At 25.4% G+C, this 26,684-nt stretch overlaps 1 protein-coding gene across 4 annotated transcripts in view; it reads left to right on the top strand.

The window, feature by feature from the left end:
- LOC122511719 (AF4/FMR2 family member lilli-like) overlaps window positions 1-26,684 on the top strand; it is a 315,906-nt gene that overhangs the window by 5,180 nt on the left and 284,042 nt on the right. For all 4 annotated transcript variants that reach the window (XM_043627146.1, XM_043627145.1, XM_043627147.1 and 1 more), the window contains exon 2: window positions 13,117-13,660. In XM_043627146.1, coding sequence (XP_043483081.1) covers window positions 13,599-13,660 — 62 coding nt within the window. In that variant the 5' untranslated portion in view covers window positions 13,117-13,598. The remainder of the gene's footprint in view (window positions 1-13,116; window positions 13,661-26,684) is intronic.

Here is a 26,684-nt window from a genome sequence, read left to right as displayed (position 1 = left end):
ACAATTCAATTATTTTAAAAAATTTAAATTAAATTCTTGGCAAAATTCAATTTTTTTAAAAATTTTTAATAAAATTTTTTGCAGAATATCAATTATTTTCAAAAATTTTCCTCAATTTTCATATGAATTCAATTATTTTCATAAATAAAACTCATTGCACAATTTCAATTATTTTTAATACAATTTTAATCAAATTCCTTGAAAAATGTAATTGTTCTTAAAAATTTTATTAAAATTCGTCAAAAGAATTCAATTCTTTAAAGAATTTGTTGATAACATTTTTTATGGTAATTGAATTTTAAGAAATATTTAAGTAGGTATTCAACAATTTATTTATTTGCAATTTATTTGTATTTAAATAATTGAATTCTAGTAGAATTTTCTAAGAAAAATTGATTTAAAAATTAATTTCAGTTAAAATTTTAGATAATAATATTGAATATTGAATTTTTAGAAATAATTGAATTTAGAAAAGTTTTCAAATTAAAATCTTTGAAAATCTAAATTTTTCATATTTTTAACTAACAATTCTGTTTAATTAATTTTTTTTTGATAAAGGTTAATTGGGAAATTTTTTTTGAAATTATTTAAAGTTTTTAGTTTCTAATATACATTTAATTGAAGAATTTACGAGTAATTGAAATTTCGTAAAATTGAATTTTGTAAACAAATTGATTTGAAAATTCTCAAAGAACTTTTGGAAAATTTATTAAAATTTGTTTATTAAAAAAATTGACTTAAAGAAGAATTTTAGTTGAAAATTCTAGAAATGAATAATCGTAATGATGAAAATAATTTTTGAAGAAGTTACATTAACAAAGTAGCAAGTTTTAATTATAAAACATGAAGAAATCGATCACTCCGAGTCGAAGACTCGGAGTGATCGATATCTTCATGTTTTTTAATAATATTCTTATAAGTTACAGAGTTTCAAATTTTTGAAAATTTTAATTTCTATATGAAAAAATAATAATGATTAAATATTTATTTAAAAATGAAGTTATTGATATTTTCGAATAATTTTCATATTAAAAACCTGAAAAAATTCCGTTTTTTAACCTGGAAAACCTGGAAAAGTCAGGGAATTTGAAAAGAGCAAAAACGTGGTAACCCTGAATTTCAAACCGAAAATAAATTTTTAAAAAGGGGCCGTACACATAATACGTCACGCGTCTAGGGGGAGGGAGGGGGTCTGAGAATTGTGACTAAGTGTGACATGGGGGAGGGGGGGTGAACTCATGTGTTACGTCACAATCTTTTAAATTCAAAGATTATAAGAAATTATATGTGACAATGTCACTTTTTCTAAATAAAACAAGTTAAAAATGCTTTAAACTATTTAATATCTATTATGTACCTGTTTAACATCTATTGGCATATTATTTATAATATGATGATAAATAATATATTCTCTTAATTTGAATCAGTTAAAAATCATGGTTTTAACTGACAATCAGTAGTGACTGACTTTTTGCTTCTGAATCAGTTAAAAATAACTGAAAAATTATCCACAAAACACCGAAATTTTTCTAAATATTGTATATTAAAGATTTGCTTGCATAATTCGAAAAATTTACTTGCAAAGTTTATTTTAAAATTGTGTAAAGATTTAAATTTCTCACTCCAATAAATGTCTATCGTCAAATTTTCTTAAAAATATAGCTTGAAACTTTCCTGAACATTTGAATTGCATTTTCGACTATACTTTCGTGAAAATTTTCCTGAAAATTTAACTTAAATTTTCAGGAAAGTTTCGCGCTAAGCATTTATTGAAGTGGGATATTTAAATCTTCACACAATTTTCACTAAACTTTGCATTTAAATATTTCAAAGCTTAATTGCGAGTAAATCTTTAGTAAATTTTTAGGAAAGTTTCGGTGCTATGTAGGTAGTTAAACGTGACTAATTGAATCAATCAAAAACAATTGTATTGAAACATCAGTTATTTTCAACTAATTGTCAGAAAAAAAATATTACTATTTGAATTAGTGACTGACTTTTTGCTTCTAAATCAGGTATTTTTAACTGCGATTAAATAATTTAGAGTGTAAGATATAATATACATTGTCCAATGTATAAAATTTACAGTGAAATTTACGTGTGTGACGTGACGTAGGGGGGAGGGGGGGGGGTTCAAGATTTGTGACGAAGTGTGACATAGGGGGAGGGAGGGGTTAAAAAGGGTCCAAAATCGCGTGACGTATTATGTGTACGGCCCCAAAGATATTGAATAATTGAAATTTGTAAAATTTATTGAAAAAAAAAGAATTGAAATTTTCGAGAATTTTAATTGCAAATAAAATATTGAAGTTTAAAAGTTATATACTTAATTGAAATTTAATTTAAACGGCTTGATGTTTAAAACTTGATGTTTTAGAAAAAGATAAATTTTCGAAAAGAGATTTTCTATACAGTATAAAGAATAAAAAGATTTAATTGATCATCATGAGGAGAGCAATAGACTTTCACGTTTGCTATGCAGATAATTTGTGTTGTGTCGAGAAGGAATTATGTGAACAGATCGCGCGAGGGGGGAAATAATCAGGGCGTCTCTCTTTGCCATAGGATATACACTCTTAAGGGGGTAACGAAGTGAAAAGTCAAGAAGAGTAAAAGCGTTACGTGATTCAAAGACGTAAGTTAAATCACGATTACAGGGCGATAAGCGGTAAAGCACCCATCTAAACAATTTGCTTATCCTATAAACCGAAAGAGAGGAGGGCATTTCAATTCAATGTCATTTGGTTTGTGCGCGACGCGGCGCTCTCTTAAAAAGCGATGAAGCTTCTTTGGTTGCGGGGAAAATGGTACCGTAAGCGTTCCACTTCCCCGATGAAAACGCTCCGGAATCCGCTGCCTCTTGGAATGCAAGACGATGCAGAGCTCAACCTGTCCAATCTGTGTTTCTTCCTCCTCGTCTCTCGCAACTCCGCCTTCCCTTCCATTGCCTTTCTCTATACACTGACTTGCACGATCACTTTGCTACATCTACTTTTTCTATATACTATATACTATATATATATATATATATATATATATATATATATTTGTCTTCACAAACAGAATCTACATCTCAAAATTCTAAATAAATCGTGCAACATCCTTCAGATTTCACTCAAGGAATTTTTTTCTCTTCTTTTTTTTTTGACAAACGAAAGTGCTTTTTCAACTTCCTGGTGTGAATATTTACGTCTTTGGCTTCGTAAAGAAATTTAACTCCAGCTCTTGATATCACAACAATAAATGGGTTGGAGGACGAAAGTTCCAATAATTCTTTGGTCCAAAAACCAAAAGGTCTAATAATTCTTATTTCCATGATCCAAAAGGTCAACACTTTTTCAAATTCAAACTTCAAATTTAGAAACTTTTTCGTATTGCATTTCGTCACTTCTCAGAATTACGGGAAACAAAATGGCGGCTGGCAAATAAAGCAGCTGATCCACTTGAAATTTTATAATTCGTCTAAATTCCAAATTAAACGGAATTAAATGACAATAATATTTTATAACAATTTTTCCAAATGGCAAGAATGTGATTTCAAGGTTTCTACAAGTCATGGAAAACCTGGAAATCATAAAATTGTCATGGGATTTCATTTTGATTCATGGAATCATGAAAATGTCATGGAATTTCAAATCGAATCATAGAATTTTTTTTTGGTTTTAATTGTAAACCCGTGTAATTGAATTTCGCGCTCCTTTATTACTCAGGGTGGTCACAAGTTTCAGTTTATCAATTTCCTTGACAATTTACTGACATTAAAATTACTTTCCCTAACAAAATTAAATAATTTTCCAAAATTTCTTCTAGAATTCAATTATTTAAATACATAAACTCAATTTTTTATAATAATTGTGACTCTCCATAGTTTTTTCTTAAGTTATTAAGGTATAATATTTTAAAAAAATTATAATAAAGAAATTCTTACAATTAATTTTGTTTTAATATTTTAAAATAATTTTTAAACGATAATAGTTTTTTAATTTTGAAAAATTTCCAAATAATTAAAATTTGGTAAAATCTTTTAAAAATAATTGAATTTTTGAAAACTATAAAGAAAAATGATCAAATTTTTGAAGAATTTTAATTATAAACAGAGCCATGATTCCTCAAAAATTTTAATAAGTCCAAAAAGTAAATTTTGAGTCTTAACAAATTGTGACAAAATAATTCTAATAATTAGTTTTTAAAAATATTTTATTAATGTAATTTTTCGAAAATAATTGAATTTTTGTATAATTTAAAAAAATTAATGAATTTTTTGATAAATTTTAATTAAAAATTTTGAACATTAGGGAGCGTTCACAAATGATGTCACGCTTTAGGGGGTAGGGGGGGTCTTACTAATCGTGACACAATGTATTTTTCTCATATGAAATTGCAAAAATTGCGTGACAGGGGAGGGGGTTAAAATCCCGAAAAATTGCGTGACATCATTTGTGAACGCTCCCTTATTGTTTTCTCCAAAATATTAAAAATAATTCTAAAATGTTATTATTTTTGGAAATATGTAATTGAAAATATTAAAAACATTGAATTTTAAGAAATTATAAGCTTATTTTCATTTTTAAATTTACCTTTAAAGATTTTTCATTAAGATCTTTGATAATTTAATTATTTTTAAAATTTGCAATTAAAATTCTTCAAAAGTTGATTTTCAAAAATTGTAACAAAATACTTGAAATATATTAATTATTTTCAATTAAATTTTACAAAATTTTAACTATTCAACAACGGTTTTTGAAAGATTTGTTTATGTTATTTTTCCCATTATAAAAATTAAAATAAGTTGCACTTTTTTAAGTACTAAAAATTGTGGTATTTTGTTGCAATGTTTGGAAGAAAAGTCGGAAAAGTCACAATTTTTGAAAATAAGTCGAAAAATTCTCAATTTTAATTTTATAATTAGTAAATAATTGAATTTTTATTTTATTCATTATTTATTTCATTAACTAGTCAATTTTTAAAAGGTGTAACTTAAAATAAAAAAGTACTTGTAGGTAAAGTTTTATTTAAAATTCTGAGAAATTAAGGAAAAATTAGGTTTTTATAATGTTTTAAATCTATTTTTTTAAAATAATTATTTAAACAAGTATTTGAAATTTTTTATATTATTAATTGAATTTTTTTTAAGTTTTTTCATAAATAATTGAATATTTCTTAAATTATTTTTAAAACAATTGAATTTTTGTCAAGAATCTTATATTTTTTTGCTTCCTATTGACAAAACATTTTTATTTTTACTCTAACACATTAAATTGTTTGAAATATCAAAAAATTAAAGTCTTTACGCTTCTGCCAAAACGAATTTAAAACTCAATTTGTCTTCTTCTTATTCAAAAATACGAAATTGTGTCACTAGACTAAGTTTCCTTCCAATTGTTTCTCAAATTCTTCCCTATATATATAACACTTTTATAGGTTCAAATTTGCAACGCTAATTTTTCCCAAGCTCTCTTAATTTACAATCTCGTAAATTGTTTTCTTCTCATTTAGAAAAATCTCATCGATATTTGTTTATTTTCGTCGGTCCTTGTTTTCTTCAATATATTTTCTCTTGTCGAAAATGAAAATCGGTTATAGTGACGTCATTAAAAACGAAACAGTAGTTTAGTTGCAGGTAATTAGGATTTGTTGATCCTTCAGACCTTTGTGGATGGGAAGCGTCATTCATAAATCGTTTCAAGGTTATTCTAACGGATTATAGAAAAGATACGATTGTGAATTAAGCTTGTAAATTAAGTTATAAAAATGTAGGAATTTCCCAAAAGTTGGAAATTTTTTTCTCTTCTTTCAATTTCTTTTTTTTGAAGACAAGTTGCCAAGTTCATTTTTATAATTCTTGCCAGGCACAAAGTTTTCTTCTTTTATGAAAAACACAATCATAAAAGCAAGAAAGACTTTGTTGAACAATAAGGAGATCAAAAATAATACCTGCGAGACACTTTGTTGTATTCTGAAATATATATATTGTATTAAAGAGTAAATTTAGTTATTTTAACCAATTTTTGGTGACTGGTCCTCATGGACTTTTATGGGTTTGTTTCAAATCTTTAACTAACCTTAGGCAAAAAAAACTTTTTTGAAGGAAAATTTTCTTTTTTGAATCTGAAAACAATTGACCTAATTTAGTTTTAAGTTTCAATAGGCTACTTTTCAGGGGGCGCATGATTATTCCTCAAATTTCAATTTCCTAATGTTCAAAACATCGAAATTCTTATCATCGAAACATCATTTCGCATAATTTTCAGTTTTCGAAATTTCATTCAACATAATTTTTAATTTATCGATTTATTCTTTATCCTATTATTTAAATAGTCGAATTGTTTTTTAATATAATTTTTAATATGTCGAAAATTTTTTTGACATATACATTTTGTTTTTCCGAATGACTATTTGTCATAATTATTAATCCTCCGAATTGCCATTTGACATAATTTTCAAACCTTCGAAATATTATATTACATAATTTTCGACATATTAAAAATTATATTAAAAAACAATTCGACTATTTAAATAATAGGATAAAGAATAAATCGATAAATTAAAAATTATGTTGAATGAAATTTCGAAAACTGAAAATTATGCGAAATGATGTTTCGATGATAAGAATGTCGATGTTTTGAACATTAGGAAATTGAAATTTGAGGAATAATCATGCGCCCTACTTTTCAGATACTTTTCGTTTTAAAGTGTAAACGGTTTCAGACTTTGTTTTCTCCGTGCAGAAAAGACGCTTTTTTCAAAGTACAACGTCGACGATAATTTCAGGTATCTTTGCTGGATTTTTTCAGTTTTAAAATCTGTTTTCAACATTAGTTTTATCAGATGTTATCATATTTTGTAATTAAAAATTCTCAAGAACCGGTATTTTACATTATTCATCTGATTTTGCTTCTTAAGAAGTGTACATTATGCAATAATTGGAAAAATTAAATCTTTGATCACAAACATTACATCTTTAATTGTTATTTCAAAGTTTATCGAGTTCTTCAAATACACGATGATGATTTTGAGTAAAGAACTAATATTTGTACAGGTACTTTTTAAAATTGGGTCAGAATTTCTCAAACGGATCACCTAAAACTAAAAAATTTTCTTATTGAACCAAAATAGTTTTTTTTGACGCTTAATATGGCTAAGAAGAATCCCTGAAAATATTAAGCCAAAAAAAATTTTTTGTAAAAGTTATTAACAATTGAATTTTTTAGTACTAATAATTAACAAATTTTTTTCTCGAGTTCCAGTTGACGGACATTAAAATTAAAATATGGGTTTTTTTCGTCTTAAATTGCACTATTTGAATATATTTTTTGTTTTTAAATTTTTTTATTTTTTATAATTTTTTATATAATTTGTTTATAAAATGTTAATAAACAAATATGTTCTTCACGTCCTAACAAAAAAATTAAAATTGTATTCTATTCCTTAAATGTCTCCGAGTGTAAAACCGTTTCGAAAAGAAATGAGCCTCAATTAGAAAAAAAGTTATTAATTAAAAACTGCAGCTGTGTAGAGCTTTACATGACGTTAAACTCGCCCCGCGCACATTGGCATTTTTTACAATGTACTGTTCAAAATTGTCTGTAACCTACAAATTTTATCGGATTTTCATGGGCTTGGTCTTAAATTAAAGGGGATAAAATTTCTAAGAGATCCCACTAAACCAATTTTTGAATTTTAAATTGTTTATATTTTTTTTGTTACTCAAAGTTAACAATTTACAATATTTTTAGAAAAAATCATGTTTATTTTTTTATTTTTTCGTTGCAGATGATTGGAATTAATTTAAATTAGTCCAGCATGACCATCAGACAAATAATAATGCATAATACAATTTATTTAAATTGTTGCAAACAATGTTAATTAACAAATAGATAACTTTGGTTTTTTTTATAAAAAATTTTTTTTTTGTAGACAAATTTATGTTTATTTAAGTAATCTATGTCGATTTTGGTAAAAAATTATTTTGAATTTAATAATTACCATTGTTATTAACAACCATATGAACAATAATATAGTTATCAATAATCAAGTGGAGCTTTACATGACTTTAAACTCGTTAAAATAGGATAAATAATTTTTCTTTTTGCAGAAATAAGCCATTTATTTGTTTAAAAAGTAAATAATTTGTTTACAGCAAATGTAATTGTTGGTGCTAATAAATTTTTAAAATTTTTGAAAGAATGTACATATTATATAAACATTTTATGTTCGAAAAATGCCTAAAATGTTTACAAATGTTAAAAAAACTTGATTATAGTTTATAATAATTGTCAATAACAATAATAATTTTTAAATTCAAAATAATTTTTTACCAAAATCGACATAGATTACTTAAATAAACATAAATTTGTCTGGAAAAAAAAAATTTTTTATAAAAAAGACCAAAGTTATCTATTTGTTAATTAACATTGTTTGCAACAATTTAAATAAATTGTATTATGCATTATTATTTGTCTGATGGTCATGCTGGACTAATTTAAATTAATTCCAATCATCTGCAATGAAAAAATAAAAAAATAAACATGATTTTTTCTAAAAATATTGTAAATTGTTAACTTTGAGTAACAAAAAAATATAAACAATTTAAAATTCAAAAATTGGTTTAGTGGGATCTCTTAGAAATTTTATCCCCTTTAATTTAAGACCAAGCCCATGATGCTCATTTTTTTTCGAAACGGTTTTACACTCGGAGACATTTAAGGAATAGAATACAATTTTAATTTTTTTGTTAGGACGTGAAGAACATATTTGTTTATTAACATTTTATAAACAAATTATATAAAAAATTATAAAAAATAAAAAAATTTAAAAACGAAAAATATATTCAAATAGTGTAATTCAAGACGAAAAAAACCCATATTTTAATTTTAAAATCCGTCAACTGAAACTGGAGAAAAAAATTTGTTAATTTAGCAGTACTAAAAAATTCAATTGTTAATTACTTTTACAAAAAATTTTTTTTTAGCTTAATATTTTCAGGGATTCTTCTTAGCCATATTAAGCGTCAAAAAAAACTATTTTGGTTCAAAAAGAAAATTTTTTAGTTTTAGGTGATCCGTTTGAGAAATTCTGACCCAATTTGGTTTTATTTTAATTTTCGACATTTACATTTTTCGAGATGCTCTTTTGTTTATTTCTATTTCTCATCTTTAGGCTGCGTCTACAATAGAAAAAATAATGTGTAGAAAAATGTAAAAAAATTTGCTTACTGTTAGATTATTTCGGTTAGTTTTTTGATTAGTTTGATCAGTTTGGTTATTGTTTTAATTATTTGGATTATTTTTTTTATTATTTTGGTTATTATTTGATTATTTCGATTATTGTTTGATTATTTCGGTTATTTTTTTCATTAGTTTGATCAGTTTGGTTATTTTTGAATTATTTTGATCAGTTTGGTTATTTTTGAATTATTTTGGTTCTTCAGTTTGGTTATTCATCAAAGTGTACCCACGCATTTATTTATATAATGCGATGTAAACGAAAATTTTCCGCCTAGTTTTCGCCAGACAATATAAACTGCGAGCATAGAACATTATAGTAGTTGCCCTGTGGAAACCGATTTCTATTGTGATAGCTGCTTTGAAACAATAGAGCGCCTAGACTTTGTTGAAGAGAGAGTGGTCATTTATTGTTACACTTGTCCAACCTTATCCAACATTAAACCCCCATTTGTTGTCATTTGTTTTGGTATACGCGATATATATGTATATATAGTGTCACCGCATTGGCCATTCTCTTTCTTTGATTTAGACTTTTCTAGAAAGCTGGAAGAATCAAGGAAAGAGGGAGAGAGTCTTTAAAAGAAATCGACTTTAAAAACTGAGATAAATTAAAAGAAAGATGAGAAATTTTTTATTTGACACATTCTTTTGATGTATGATTTACTGATTAACTAAGTGCAAAGATTAGATTTTGGAAATTGAATTTCTATCTAGAATCTAGATAATTTAACCTATTTTCGTTTAATTTGGGGTTTTCGTTTGGTTTTCTATTTATTTCTTTTTTGTACAAAGCTAAAACTCTGGGTGCCATTTACAGATTCAGTTTCTTATTAGGGTTCCCTTATTTGGTTTCGTTTTCTTGATTTGGGTTTTCTATTTGGTCTTCTTTATTTGGGTTTGGTTTTTTTTGTTTTCTATTCAGGCTTTTTAATTTGAGTTAGAATTAGAATTTATAAATAAGAAAACCCTTAGTTGGGTTTCGGATTCGTTTTCTCGATTTGGGTTTTTCATTTGCAATGGGATGTAATATGGATTGGTGAATGCAAGTTTGAAAATGTCAGCAACTTGCCAAGCGGGTCGTTTGCCCTTGTGAGCATGTAATGAAACACTTTCGACTTTCGACTCTGACAGCGACTCCTAGCAAGAACTGTTAACCAATACAAGTATAGAAGGATCTCTCATAACTACACTCCGCCCACAATCTTTAAACACCTGTAATCTTTTTTTATTCAATTTTCCACTTTTTCTATTCCCCGTTTAGTGTCATTAAACTTTTTCTCTTAAGAAATAGCATCCAAGAGGCAAAAAAATTCAAATTAGTTGAAAAATTCAGAAATGTGTAAAATACATGCCGAAAATTGACATGAAAGATACTCTAACCGATTAGTATGTCAATAAATATTGCTAATCGGTGTTTAATTACTTCGTTCGTTTTCAATCAATTCGTTTGTTTTCATTTTAGTAGCGATTTGACAAAATGATTAGGGAATAATTATGTGTAAAAGGGTTTTATAGAGTTTGAGAAATTTCAATTGCTGATAAATATAAACAATTTTCTTTGTCTGGCAGTTACAGTAGGTGCGCGCCATTGTAAACTTCAATTGCCAATCATTTGCTCGGCTGGAGAGCACGTGGCACAAGGCGGTTTTGCAAGGCGCGTAAAACACTCACAATGATAAAACATGGTTAGGAACATTCGCTTTGCTTCCTGATTTCTCTTCGCACATAAGAAAATATACGCGAGTCGAATATTCACGCAGTATTTTCTTTAAAATTCTAAAAAGAGGGGGAAGAGGGAAAATTATATAGTCTTCCCATTCCAATTTTCTCATATTCAAAATTATAATCCATTCACTCGATATCAATTTGTTCTCACTTTTGTTGTTGTCGAATTTATCCTTGTTTATTATTCAATACGTGCGTATTCAAAGTGAAACTTTAAATGTAATTTTAACTCAAAATGGTATTAAATTGAATGAAAATACTTGATGCAAATATTAAATCTCTCCCCCCCCCTCTATCCATGGTTGCCTAAGAGCCTGGAAATCCTGGAATACATGGAAAAGGTATGGAATTTAGAAAAGGGTATGGAAAACCTGCAAATAGAATGGAATTTAAAAAAATTTCTGGAATTTCGCCTGTTTTTAAAGATTTTTAACAAAATTTTAATTTAAAATTATTATTTAATGATTTTCATAAATAATAACATTTTTACATGGATTTAATTATTTTTATGAATTCATAATAAAACTCATCGCAGACTTTCAATTTTTTAAAATTTTTTATACAATTTTAATGGAATTCCTCAAAAAATGTAATTATTCTTAAAAATTTTATTAAAACACAGCAAAGAAATTCAATTATTTAGAAAAACTTAGACTACAATTTATTTATTACAATTTAAGTATTATTTTCAATACATTTTTAATTAAATTTTTTCAAAAAATTGAATTATTTTCATAAATAATGAAATTCTTTGTAACAATAAAATTTTCTTCAAAATAATTTTCATAAAATTCTACGTAGAAATTTAATTAATTTCAAAAATTAGGCAAATTCAATTATTTTCAATGTCTACTATTTCAATAAAATTTCACAAAAGAATTCAATTATTGAAAAATATATTTTAGAGCCTGTTTACACCGCGTCGCATAAATGTATTCCTCCGCGCGCATAAACGTATATTCCTCCAGGAGAATAAACTCGCGTCTGCGCAAAGTGCTTCCCAGCGGTTTCTAACTCTTCACAACACAGCTGGGAAGCACTTTGCGCAGACGCGAGTTTATTCTCCTGGAGGAATATACGTTTATGCGCGCGGAGGAATACATTTATGCGACGCGGTGTAAACAGGCTCTTAATAAAATTCGTCTCAGGAATTCAATTATTTTCAAAAGCATTCTAATTCTTCGCAGAAATCCAATTATGATAAAAAATTTACAAAAATTCTCGTCAAAATTTCAATTATGTATCTATATAAAAAATAAAATTCCTCTGCAAAATTCAATTATTTTCAAAAATTAAAATAATATTCTTGGCAGAATTTCAATTATTATTAATACAATTTTCATCAAATTTCTCAACAAATGAAATTATTCTTAAAAATTTTATTAAAATTTGTCAAGAGAATTAAATTATTTAAAAATTTTATTGATAAAATTCTTTATATGAAAATTCAATTTTAAGAAACATTTAATTTTAATAAAAGACTTTTTTTGTAGTTAAATAATTAAATTCTCGTAGAATTTTCTAATTAAATATTGATTTACATAAAAATCAATTTCAGTTAAAATTTGAGATTATAATTGAATATTGAAAGCATTATAGCGTGAATTTTTAGAAATAATTGAATTTTCAAAAGGTTTCAAATTAAAATCTCTGAACATTTGAATTCAATTATTTTCATAAATATCAATTTAATATCAATTTATCTCAATTTGATATCCTTGGAAAAGCTCTGAAAGTGAAGAGAATTTTTCGAATTTCGGATATTTAAGAATTGTTTGAATCAGATGATGCAACTTTGCTTGAATCCAAAAGAAAGTGAGGAGAAAAGAAGTTGGTGGAGTTTGAGTTTGGACCGTTGCGCAATGGACGAATTTCGACCCTCTGCGCACCCGAGGGCGTTGCCTTATATGCGCAGATGAATAAAATTCGTAAAGTGCGCAAAGGCCGAAATGCGAAATACAAGACCTTTCTACTAAGTCAGACCTTCTTTATCTAGAATTCTCGAACCGATGACAGGACTTCGGAAAAGTTTAGTTTCATATTCCACTTTTTTCAAAAACAAAAAGAGCCAAAGAACAAGTGACATCTACTATTGTGCTCGACATATGAATACAGCAATAAAATACTCAAGATTTAATGAAATTTTTCTTCTTCTTCTTTACAGATTGGAGTGCCATCTTGCTTGTAGAGGAAGCTGAGGAAGATAAAAGTCTGTGTCATCGTCGTGGACTTAAAAGCCGCATAAGTGGTTTCGTGGAGTAGCGATTATAGTCGTCGTGCTTCAGTAATTCGTGTTCAACTCGCTATTCGCTTGGACTTGGATTTAATCCTCCCGACTGTCCAGCAGGTCGTGCCGGATCTATCATGTGAGAATCGAGTTCAACTGAAATACTCTAGAAAAAAAAGAAGAATTGTGTGCGGTGTATTAAAAAAAAATAACAAGAGACCAAAAAAAGGAGTGAATTTATTTATCAAAAAAGTGCGCGACTAAAGTGTGTGGAAAAACGACGTGTTAAATATATAGGTAATAATAAATATATACGCAGTTCACATGGTGAATGGAAAGTCAGAGGATCACGCCAGTGATGCAGTGGTGTCGTGTTTGTGTTAAGTGCCCCGTGTCCATTGTTTGGATTACCTAAAGAGATGTCTTCTTCCGTGGGATACTATGACGACAGAAATCCCCTCCTCAAGGGCACTTTATCCAGGTGAGACTTCCATTATTTTTAATTTCGAAAAAAAGAAATGAAATTGGAGTCCTTTCTCCGACTTTGATTTTTCAAGTATCCTCCTTGGTATCCTATGGAAACTATTTTATTGCGCGAAAGATTATGTCTCGTGTGACAAGGTGTCGGGTAATTGATCATTTGATAAGACGATAGAGTTACTTCTCTCTCATGGCTAACGCTCTTGTTTTATTGAAATTGTTTCTAGACCGCACGTGTTTATTAATCGTTTCCCAAAAAGTCAACTAAGGTTAGCTTTTGGGAAACGATTTATACGCATAATTGCAGGCATCACAATTAGTCCCCTTTTGTCCCCTTATTTCAATTTTATCACCTTTATCCACCGTTACGCATGCGCAGTACTTCAACCTGAAGTTAGCGTCGATAACTATTATTGGATGTGTTTAGAGATCAAAAAGTCACTAATTTACATTCTTTCATTTTCGTAGGAAGTATAAAACGTTCTGGGGTAAAACTTTTATCGTTTCTTTTCGATTTCGCGAAAGAAAAATTGTATCGAAAGGGACCAAAAATACGTTATTATTTAAGATTGTTGAACAGTAAACATAGAATTAACAATGACCTTATTTTTCTTCTTTGCAAAAATAAACATTTGCGGACGGGTTTTTATTTCGAAGAGGCATGAATTAATCATGTTGAAACAAAACTGATTTGGAATCGTTTATAAGAGATGGACGTACACAATTTTTTTTCTCTTTCTCTTTCGCAAAGTTGTTGAATATAAAGAAAACAAGTGAACTTTATGATAAATTCTTTTGAGAGATAGTTTCACAGATGTCTGATAATAAGTTCAAGGTTTTAACATCGACGTATTTAATTGAATTATAAACTGAATGTTTTATAGTCTTATCATTCGGCATAGTCCATATGTTTAAATATTTATTCACCTGAAATTTTACCACCTAATGCAAATAAACAAGTTATTCTCGTAGCAGTTCTATTGTTTTTTTTCTTTTTCTTTTTGAAAATGAGAATTGAATGAATTTTTCTTTAAAGAAAAAGGAAGAGTATTATTTTTATTGGAAGAATTTTTTTTTTTTTTGATTTTTATTGGAAGAGATAATATTTTAGAGATGGGTTTCTTTTTTTTATTTAGAAGTACTTGAATATTCGTTTCGGGTAAATTTGAAATTCAGAGAAATATCTTGTTTTACTAGGTCGATGGTTGACCTCCGTTTGCAGACTCTTGGTTGGAGAAAATCACGGACGCTGTGGCAATTCGGTGAACGTATGTAACACGTGCGTCTGCTTTCCTGCACGTAGGTTTCTGCCGATCGAACTTACCACTTTATAAAATAGCGAGTTTTAAAATGGGGGTAGGGGATATAGGACAGGGTCGGCATTGTACAAAAATTACGCGTCATTTCACGTAATTATCACGTCGTCACGTGTCGGAGGAAAACAATCACTTTAGTTATTTTAAAAATTGCAATAAGATAAAGCGTATCACGTCAGTCATCAAATTTTTCCACTTTTCCAATGTTCCTTACTGCGAATGCATCTTTATTGAAGAGCATGGCTCGAAGTATAGGTCCGTAAATCCTGAAAAAATCCGTAAAAGTCCGTTTTTTAAAAAAAGGTCCGTAAAGTTAAAAAATTTCAATTATTTTTATAATTAACAATATTTATCACGCGAATTCAATTATTTTCTAAAGTAATAAAATTCAATTATTTTCAAAAATTTTAATAAGAGAGCGTTCACAAATAATGTCACGCAATTTTTCGGGATTTTAACCCCCCCCCCTCCCCCTGTCACGCAATTTTTGCAATTTCATATGAGAAAAATACATTGTGTCACGTTTAGTAAGACCCCCCCCTACCCCCAAAAGTTTGACATCATTTGTGAACGCTCCCTAAAAACCATTGCAAAATTTCAATTATTTTTAAAAGTAATAAAATTTTTCGCAAAAATTCAATTATGTTCAAAATTTTTTTTAAATTCTCGTCAAAATTTCAATTATTTTTAGAAATATTAAAATTCTTCGACAAAATTCAATTATTTTCAAAAATTTTAATATAAAATTCATTAAAAAATTTCAATCATTTTCATTATTAACAATATTTATCACACGAATTGAATTATTTTTTAAAGTAATAATATTCAATTATTTTCAAAAGTAATAAAATTCTTTTTAGGAGAATTCAATTATTTTCAATAGAATTTTAATCGAATTCCTCGAAAAAATTCTAAAAAATTTTATTTAAAATTCGTCCAAAGAATTTAATTATTTAAAAATTTGTTGATAAAATTTTTAATGGGAATTGAATTCCAAGAAACATTCAATTATTCAATAAATTATTTAATTTTGTATTTAAATAATTGAATTCTGGTAGAATTTTCTCATAAACATTGATTTAAAAATAGATTTCAGTTAAAATCTTAGATTATAATAATTGAATTCTTTCGAAGAATTTTATTAAAATTTTAAAAATAATTGAATTTTATCGAGACATTTTTTTAAAATTGTCTTAAAAATAATTAAATTTCTACCAAAAAAAGTTTTATCAAAACTTTTTAAAATGTTTGAATTTCTGCTGAAATTCTGATATTTTTGAAAATAATTGAATTCTTGCGAAGAATTTTATTAAGACTTTTGAAAAATAATTGAATCTCTGCAAAAATTTCTATTATTTTACGAAAATATTTAAATTCTTGCAAAAAATTTTATTAAAATTTCTGAAAGTAATTGAAGATCTGCTAAGAATTTTGTTATTTTTCATTTATGCCAAGAATTTTATTAAAATTTTTAAAAAATAATTCAATTCCTGTTAATTTTTCACAAGAATTTAATTATTTTTGAAAATTTTAATAAAATTCTTCGCCATAATTCAATTCTTTACATAAATAATAAAATTCAATGCAGAATTTCAATTATTTTTAATACAATTTTAATCGAATTTCTCGAAAGATGTAATTATTCTTAAAAATTTTATTAAAATTCGTTGATACAATTCAATTATTATTTGAAAATTTGTTGATAACGATTTTTTAGGAATTGAATTTTAAGAAACGTTCAATTATTCAATAAATTATTTATTTGCATTTTATTTGTATTTAAATAATTGAATTCTAGTAGAATTTTCGAATAAAAATTGATTTTCATTTCATAAAAATGAAGTTCAGTTGAAATTCTAAATAATAATTGAATATTAAAAGGAATATAGCGTGAATTTAAAAAAATTGAATTTTGTAATTAATTTTTTTGAAAAGTTTAAATGAGTTTTTTTTAATATTATTTTTAGTTTCTATTTTCTAATATTTATTTAATTAAAGAATTTACGAATAATTGAAATTTCGTAAAATTGATTATTGTAAAGATATATGCATTTGAAAATTGTCAAAGACCTTTTTCGAAAATTTAAAAAAATAATCGAAGAATATTAGTTTTAAATTCTTAAAAATAATAATTGAATTGATAATCATTTTAATTATTATAAATTATTTTTATTATTAATTATTATTAATTATTATAAAACATGAAGAAATCGATGACTTCGAGTCGAAGACTCGGAGTTATCGATTTCTTCATGTTTTATAGTTATGAAAAATTGAATTTCTAGTTTTTAAGTAAAATGTTCTCTTATTTGATTCGGACTGATTCTATTTTTGTCATTTGTTCCGTAATTTTTAATTTTTAGTCCGTAAAGTCCGTATTTTTATATACTTTCACTGTTTCGAGCCCTCGAAGAGGAACTTTAGTATTTATAAAATGGACTCTAAGCAAAAACTTATTCGGATTTTATTTTATCATTGCTGTTTTCATCGTCACTCTTTTATTTAGTTATTTTTTTCCTAAAGTAGTAGTGAAAAATGACTAAATATTAATTTCCCTGAAGTTATCGTCGATACTCAGTGTCGAAAACTATTGTTCAGAGTTGATAGAGATTAAAATGTTGAGGAATCTGAATTTTTCCCAAAAAAAAAAAGAATTGGAGTGTAAAAAATTTTTGATCGTGTTTCTGATAATGACAGACTGCTCAGAATTTAAAACCCTTGACAATTCACTCTCTGCGGGGTTAACGAGCTTTCCTTTGGGGTCCATTTTGTTTTGTCAATTTTGCACGTGTGCAAGCTGATCTTTTGCCAGATCGAGAGAAGGAGAAAAAAAACCGTATAGTTGGCGCTTTCTCGTTCTCGTTAACGATAAACTTGCTTTTAAAAGTTCTGTCGAGGTTTATATGGGTACTATATGTGTGTATATATATATAAAACCACCTGAGCGCCTTATACTTGTTCACCTTTGCCCCATTTTACACTTTATCTGACGTATACACTTCTCCTAACACTCACACATTTATCATTCGCGAAATGATTTTTAAGATATCTTGTAACCTCTTTTTTTCTTCACATTTTTGCATTCTTTCTATAGGAAATATTTTTCTGAAGTTAGCGTCGAAGCTAAGCGTTAAAAACTATTATTCGAGATTTTTAGAGATGAAAATGTTGTACCTATTTCACTTTTCCATTCAATTTGGGAATTAAGAAACCATCAGGCACTTGTTTAACATGAAATCTTGGAAACAATTGTCGATTTCGTGAAAAATTGTTTTCGGTACTCAGCGTCGACGCTAACTTCAGGGATGTTATAAATACTACTTTTTTTAGTTTGAAAGCTACTTTTTTTAAAATAATTATCGAGTGCGAAGTCTGTTGTTGGTAGTTTTAATTTTTCTCAGTTTATAGAAGTGTTAATTTTTTGACCACTTTTATTATAACTATAGAAATATCGAAAACGATAATAATTAATTTCTTAAGTTTGATTTAAGTTTAATTTCATTTTGACTTCAGTTTCATTTTAAGTTTGATTCTAATTTTAAAATATTTATTTGTTCGACGCTTAGTTTTCTATTTTACCGTTTTAGTGAAGATTAGATGTTTTATGGCTGATAATGTTGTATTAAATTTAAAGTCTTGTGGACATTATACGAACGTCGCTAATAACTTCCGGTTTTATTCAAAGTCGAGATCTTACGCTGGAGACACGAGAGCTTTCATCAGGGTCGTATATCTCTGTAAATGTTTTTGTACTCCAATCGAGAGTCAGGAAGAATCCCATCGTCCTTGTCTGATAGCTTGTGTGTATATATATATTCACGAAGGATATATTCGTTTCCAATTGATTCTTGCGTTTATTTCTTTCTTTACCTTTTTTTTTCTCTCGTTTCCATTTGTTTTATGTGTTTTCTTTTAATACGCAACGTATAAATACAATTTACACTTGGAAAAAAGTAGTTTTTTTCACTTTGAGAGAAAAATTCCTCTTTTTGGTAATAAAAAGTAGTTTTACTAAATTTTGATAGTTAAAGTAAATAAATAAATTTTACGTAGAATCGTTATACATGGTTGCCACAGAGCCTGGAAATCCTGGAAAACATGGAAAAGGTATGGAATTTAGAAAAGGGTATGGAAAACCTGTTAATAGAATGGAATTTAAAAAAATGTCTGGAATTTCGCTTGTTTTTAAAGATTTTTAACAAAATTTTAATTTAAAATTATTATTCCTTGATTTCCATAAATAATAACAATTTTTACAGGGATTCAATTATTTTCATGAATTCATAATAAAACTCATCGCAGGCTTTCAATGTTTTAAAATTTTTTATACAATTTTAATGGAATTCCTCAAAAAATGTAATTATTCTTAAAAAATTTATTAAAATTCAGCAAAGAAATTCAATTATTTAGAAAAACTTTTACTACAATTTATTTACATATTACAATTTAAGTATTATTTTCAATACATTTTTAATTAAATTTTTTCAAAAAATTGAATTATTTTCATAAATAATGAAATTCTTTGTAACAATAACACTTTTTTCAAAATAATTTTCATAAAATTCTTCGTAGAAATTTAATTAATTTAAAAAATTTGGCAACATTCAATTATTTTCAATACCTAAGTACTATTTCAATAAAATTTTATAAAAGAATTCAATTATTTAAAAATAAATTTTAATAAAATTCGTCTCAAGAATTCAATTATTGTCAAAAGTATTATAATTCTTCGCAAAAATCCAATTATGATAAAAAATTTACAAAAATTCTCGTCAAAATTTCAATTATCTATATAAAAAATAAAATTCCTCTGCAAAATTCAATTATTTTCAAAAATTATAATAAAATACTTGGCAGAGTTTCAATTATTTTTAATACCATTTTCATGAACAAAAAGTTTTGAACGCTCAAATGAACGAAATATTTTTTGTTTAAAATATTTTCATAGATTATTGATTTCAATTCAAATTAAAAACTCAAATTTTACATTTAGAAACATTATAATTAATTTGCTTAATAGTGACGCAAAATTATAGTAATAAAAATTTAATTTGAAGAAGAAATAAATAAATTTCGTTCATTTGAACGTTCAAAACTTTAACCTCCTCAATTTTCATCAAATTTCTTAAGAAATGAAATTATTCTTAAAAATTTTATTAAAATTTGTCAAGAGAATTAAATTATTTAAAAATTTTGTTGATAAAATTCTTTATATGAAAATTCAATTTTAAGAAACATTTAATTATTTAATAAAATATTTTTTTTTGTAGTTAAATAATTGAATTCTCGTAGAATTTTCTATTTAAATATTAATTTAAAAATCAATTTCAGTTAAAATTTTAGATTATAATTAAATATTGAAAGCATTATAGCGTGAATTTTTAGAAATAATTGAATTTTCAAAAGGTTTCAAATTAAAATCTGTGAAAATTTGAATTCAATTATTTTCATCAATATTAAAAATCTTTGCAGAATTTTTATTCAATTTCAATTCAATTATTTTCAAAACTAATCAAATTCTTTTCCACAATTCAATTATTTTAAAAAACTTAAATAAAATTCTTGGCAAAATTCAATTTATTTTTTAAATTTTTAATAAAATATTTTGCAAAATATCAATTATTTTCAAAAATTTTCTTCAATTTTCATATGAATTCAATTATTTTTATAAATAAAACTCATTGCACAATTTCAATTATTTTTAATAAAATTTTAATCAAATGCCTTGAAAAATGTAATTGTTCTTAAAAATTTTATTAAAATTCGTCAAAAGAATTCAATTCTTTAAAGAATTTGTTGATAAAATTTTTTATGGTTATTTAATTTTAAGAAATATTCAATTATTCAATAATTTATTTATTTGCATTTTATTTGTATTTAAATAATTGAATTCTAGTAGAATTTTCTAATAAAAATTGATTTAAAAATTAATTTCAGTTAAAATTTTAGATAATAATTGAATATTGGATTTTTAGAAATAATTGAATTTAGAAAAGGTTTCATATTAAAATCTTTGAAAATCTGAATTTTTCATATTTTTAACTAACAATTCTGTCTAATTAATTTTTTTTTGATAAAGTTTAATTGAGAATTTTTTTTGAAATTATTTAAAATTTTTGATTTTTTGATAACACATTTAATTGAAGAATTTACGAGTAATTGAAATTTCGTAAAATTGAATTTTGTAAACAAATTGATTTGAAAATTCTCAAAGAACTTTTTGAAAATTTATTCAAATTCATTTATTAAAAAAATTGACTTAATGAAGAATTTTAGTTGAAAATTCTAGAAATGAATAATCGTAATGAAGAAAATAATTTTTGAAGAAGTTACAGTAACAAAGTAACAAGTTTTAATTATAAAACATGAAAAAAGCGATCACTCCGATTCGAAGACTCGGAGTGATCGCTTTCTTCCTGTTTTCTAATAATATTCTTATAAGTTATTGAGTTTCAAATTTTTGAAAATGTTAATTTCTATATGAAAAAATAATAATGATTAAATATTTATTTAAAAATGAAGTTATTGATATTTTCGAATAATTTTCGTATTGAAAACCTGGAAAAATTCCGTTTTTTAACCTGGAAAACCTGGAAAAGTCAGGGAATTTGAAAAGAGCAAAAACGTGGTAACTCTGTTATAGTAAAATTACAGAGAATTTTTTCGTCTGCGTTTATTTATGAAGTGTGGAACATTTTTAATGGAGTTTGGATATAAAATTGATGAACAAGATGTTACACATTGAATTATAGGTGCTCTGTGGTCTATGCAGTGGACTTGTTTAGCACGATGCTGTCAAGCCTGCAGCTAAACACTTTCACCGACGGATTTCTAACGCCATACTTCGAATCTTCCAGACGTTTTCTGTGTTCATGTCAAAATTCTAGCCGTGTCTTATCATCAAGAAAACAGTGCCTTTGATTTGAAAATTTTCCTTTTGAATTTATTCCATTGGATTAATTTCTTCGAATTCCCAAAAAATGTCAAATTGTCAAAATTGTTTCTTTACTTTTTTTCCATCTGCTATTTCTTCGTTTCGTTTCTGTTCTTTTTCTCTCGAGTTTTATTAAGACTCATAAAAAAAAGTATCACTGAAATTTCGACTATTGGAAACAAATAAATATTTTTCTTCTTTGTTTTTGTGATGAAAAAATTTTACGATTGTAAAATAATTGACCTGGATTTTTTTTCCTTCTCTCTTGAGTTTAAGAGAATAAAAGTGATTAGGTAATTTGAAGAATATGGATCAGGTTTTTTTTCCCGATTTTATTGTATTTTAATGAGTATTTTATTGATGGTTGAAAATTTATAATTTAAAGAATGTCAGGAAGGATCCTTTCTCTTGATGACGTGACGTTCTGCCATAAGTTTATGGATTCGAAAGATAGAATTCGTATAGTATGTCGTTCCTCGTTTTATATTTCGATAAGGTGGTCTGAGAAAGAATTTTTCTTGAGTTGTAACGACACAACGATGTTTAAAGGAGGTTTATACGTGTGCAAGTGAAAGTCGGTGAAGACAATAACAATTCGTCTGTAACCTAATTATTTCTTTATTCTAAAAATTGGGTATAGTTCAAAATCATCTCTTTTTTGTTTTCCTTTTTTCGTCCCTAAAAGATTTGAATTTCGGAAAAGAAAATTTTCTATAAATTATTTTTCTTGTATAAAATTTCAAAATTTCGGCAGTAATTATTTTTGTGATTTTTTACAAATTATTGTTATTTTTATGTAACAAGGAAATATTTTTCCTTTTTCTTCCATGTGTGTCATTATAATTCCGCTATTAAATCGCAATATCTCGTTCTATTTGCTATTGTCGTTGATATAAAGTTAATTACTTTCGGAGAAAATAGTTGTTTTATACATTTCTATTTGAATTGCATTGGAGAGGAATTTTCTGATTATATATTTACTTCCGAAGATGCATAATTTTTTAATAATATGAAAATTTTTCAATAAAATAAAGTCAATTTTTTGTAGTATAATTTAATTCATTGATTTGTTAATAATTAATTAATTTCTCAATATTTTATGAACTAATTTCTCGATATTTAATGTATCTAATTAATTTCCTAATATTTAATTTACTTCTCAACAGTTAATTAATTAATTTCCTAATATTTAATTATAGTTAATTTCCCACTAGTTCATTAATTCCTATTCTTTAATTAATTTCCGAACATTTAATTAATTTGGTAATATTTAATTACTAAATTTCTTAATATTTAAATATTTAAATAAATTTTCAATATTTGATTAATTTTTCAATATTTAATTAATTTATCAATATTTAATTATAGTTAATTTCCCACTAGTTAATTAATTCCTATTCTTTAATTAATTTCCGAACATTTAATTAATTTGGTAACATTTAATTACCAAATTTATTAATATTTAAATATAAATAAATTTTCAATATTTGATTAATTTTTCAATATATTTAATTAATTTATCAATATTTAATTAATTAGTTTTTTATAAGATTCGATTATTTTCTCAATATTCAATTAATTTCCCAATATATTTAATTAAAAATTGTAACTTTAACACAACGTGTTAAAAAGCGCCTTTAAAATACCTTCACAGTGAATAATCGTATATAAAGAATTTTTGAATGAATGTTACTGACATATATAGACGTACGTTGTGTGTTGTTTGTCACTTGGAGGAAAATTCAATCACTGTCAGCAGACTTTTGAAAACAGATTGAAATAAAATCTAAATTAAAATCTCAAAGGGCGCACAGTTAATTAAATTGCAAATGAGAATGGATTTTAATATTTGCATTGAAATACGCACACACGTATGTGTCTCAAATTTTTTCTTAAATTAGTAAAAAAAAGAAATTTTTGTTTTCACACTAAAGTTGAAAAAAAATTTCTTTAAAATTAAATTTAAAAATTTTTTAAATGCGACAATATTCTCTAAATTTTTTCTTGAAAAATCCGCGTCTAATTAAAACATTCCTCAACTGCAACATAAGAATCGTGTGTATATATATAGTGTAAGCTATATAATAAAACAGTTAATTGTCTACTTTCGTCTCGCTTTATATACACACTCAATGATAAAAAAAAGTAGTGCCGAAATCATTACCGTGACAGAATATCCCACTTCCTGGAATTACATCGTATTATAAGAATAAGTAAATTAATTGAAGATTCAATTAGAAATTGTTCTCAATGTTTACAATGTTATTTTTCGATAGTTTGTTGATTAAAACAATATTTGATCCATTGCATTATATTTGGAGAGAATTAAAATTTAATTCGGTTTTTATACTGTTATGGTAACTTTTGAAAAAGAGAAACTTTTTTATTTATTTTGAATTAAATTAGCATTTCTAGAGAAAAGTTTGAAAATTAATTTATAATTCAATTTTTTGGAATAAAATTTAACTTTTATTAATTTTCATTCCTAACTATTAATTTTTATTTTTACTTTTCAGTTTCATTTTTACTATTCGTTTTTATTTGTACAATAATTAATTAATATTTTTACTATTAAGTTTTATTTTTACTATTAATTTTGATGTATAAACTTTTTCACAATTCTTTATTATTTTTACAATTAATTATTATTTTTACTATTAATTATTTTCACTATTATAAATTTAACTTTTCAACGAGATAAATTTAATTTTGCACCTATTAATTTTAATTTTTAAACTTTTCATTAGAAATGCTAAATAAGCTGACTGAGGAATGTTTCCTACAAGTGTTGATGGTTTTATAACACCTGTGGTGACCGCAATGTTACATAATTTTTTTGCCTGTAACAAAATTGCTTTGCGTCAATTATTATGTTACTGTTTTCTAAATATATAATAAATTATTAGTTCACCATAAATCTTAGTGAATATTTTCAAAAAGTATTTTCCATTTTAGCACTTTTTAAATTGAAATTTGATATGTCTCTAAAAATATTTATATTACCTATGTGTTAAAAAGAGAGGTTTTTATAATAAATATATAACTAACAATTTTTACAAATATACATTTTCTAGCAAAGATAATTTCACCATTTTTAACCCATATCTTCTCGAACAGCATTTAATTTCTTTCATAACTCATTTATTAGTTGATTGACGTATATAACCAAAAGTGCAATTTTCCCTCGAATTATCAAAGTTGGAAAATTAGCCTCTCTAATAACCAGTATGTGAATTATTCATTTTTGAGAATATCGGAGTAAAAATTCAGTACTTAATATAATTACAATAATTACTGATTAATTATTATATTTGTAATTATATATGATAAATTAATAATCAATTTATAATTGAGTAAAAGTGCGATCATCAAATATTTATATTCTTTTAGTGTGATGTAAAAATTTAGAAAAAAAAACGAAAAGTTTTGCAATAATAAATAATGCAGAAGCATTTTCTTTGTTCTTGTTTAAAATGAGAAACATTTTTTTCTCTCTTATACAATAGTATTTTAAAGTAAAACGTTGTTGGCTATAAAAGTTTTGTTGTCTTTTAACCTGCCTAGGAATATAATATCGCGTGAGTAAATCAGGAAATGGGTGTTCTGAGCATTTTGCATAGAATAATTTGATTGTTTTCACGAATTATACACACATTTATCAGGTATAAACTAATAAACACGTGTTTTCGTTAACTGATATGGTCTCTCGCGACAAACTCTTTCGAAATTCATCGAAAATTTTATGTAATATTACGGAGATATATAGAATATTTGTTATGTGATTCGGTTTGCTTTTAATAGAAGTCAAATTATTATTTATTATTATTATTATTATTGCAGACTTCGCACTCGATAATTAATTTTAAAAAAATATCAAAAAGTATCTTTCAAACTAAAAAAAAGTAGTAAAAAAGTAGCTATCGAAGAATTAAACTTGACGACAAAAAAAAAAAATTTTTATACACTTCACGAAACTGACAAAAATAATTCCATTCTATATTTTATTTTCCTGACTTTTTCCTAATTTTTATAAAAAATATTTACTTCTTTCTTATCTTGCTAATAAATTTATTATCCATAAAAGAGTTAAAATATTTATAAAAATAATTTAATTCTTGCGAAGAATTTTCTAAATATTTTTAAATAATTGATTTCTTTCGACTAATTTTATGCAAATTCTAATTTAAATAATTCAATTCCTGAGGAATTTTTATTATTCATGAAAAGAATTGAATTCTTACAAAAATTAAAAAAAAAAATTTTCAATATTGAATTCTGTTTGGAAATTTTACGAAAATAGTAAATATTGAAAATCATTGAATTGCGAAAAGTTTTTAAAAATAATTAAATTTTACAAAAAATTCTATTAAAGTTTTTGACAATAATTAAATGTTTGTGTGGCATTTTATTAAATTTTTTTGAAAATAATTGAATTCCTAAAAAGCATTTTATTATTTATGAAAATAATTGAATTCTTGCGAACGATTTCATTAGAATTTTTTAAAATAATTGAATTTCCAAGAAGAAATTTAATACACTTAAAAATAATTGAATTCTTGTGATGAATATTGTTATTTATGAAAATAATTGAAATTTGCAAAGAAATTTATTGAAATGACTCGGAATAATTTTGTTATTCATCGACATAATTGAATTCTTTCGAAGAATTATTCATAACAATAATTGAATTCTTGGGAAGAATTTTATTAAAATCTAAAAGAATAATTGAATTATTTTAAAAAAATTTAATTAAAATTGTATTTAAAATAATTGAT

The sequence above is a fragment of the Leptopilina heterotoma genome, unplaced genomic scaffold, assembly GCF_015476425.1.
Source record: "Leptopilina heterotoma isolate Lh14 unplaced genomic scaffold, ASM1547642v1 Lhet_9, whole genome shotgun sequence".
Lineage (NCBI taxonomy): Eukaryota > Metazoa > Arthropoda > Insecta > Hymenoptera > Figitidae > Leptopilina > Leptopilina heterotoma.
This window is presented reverse-complemented; position numbering and strand designations above follow the sequence as displayed.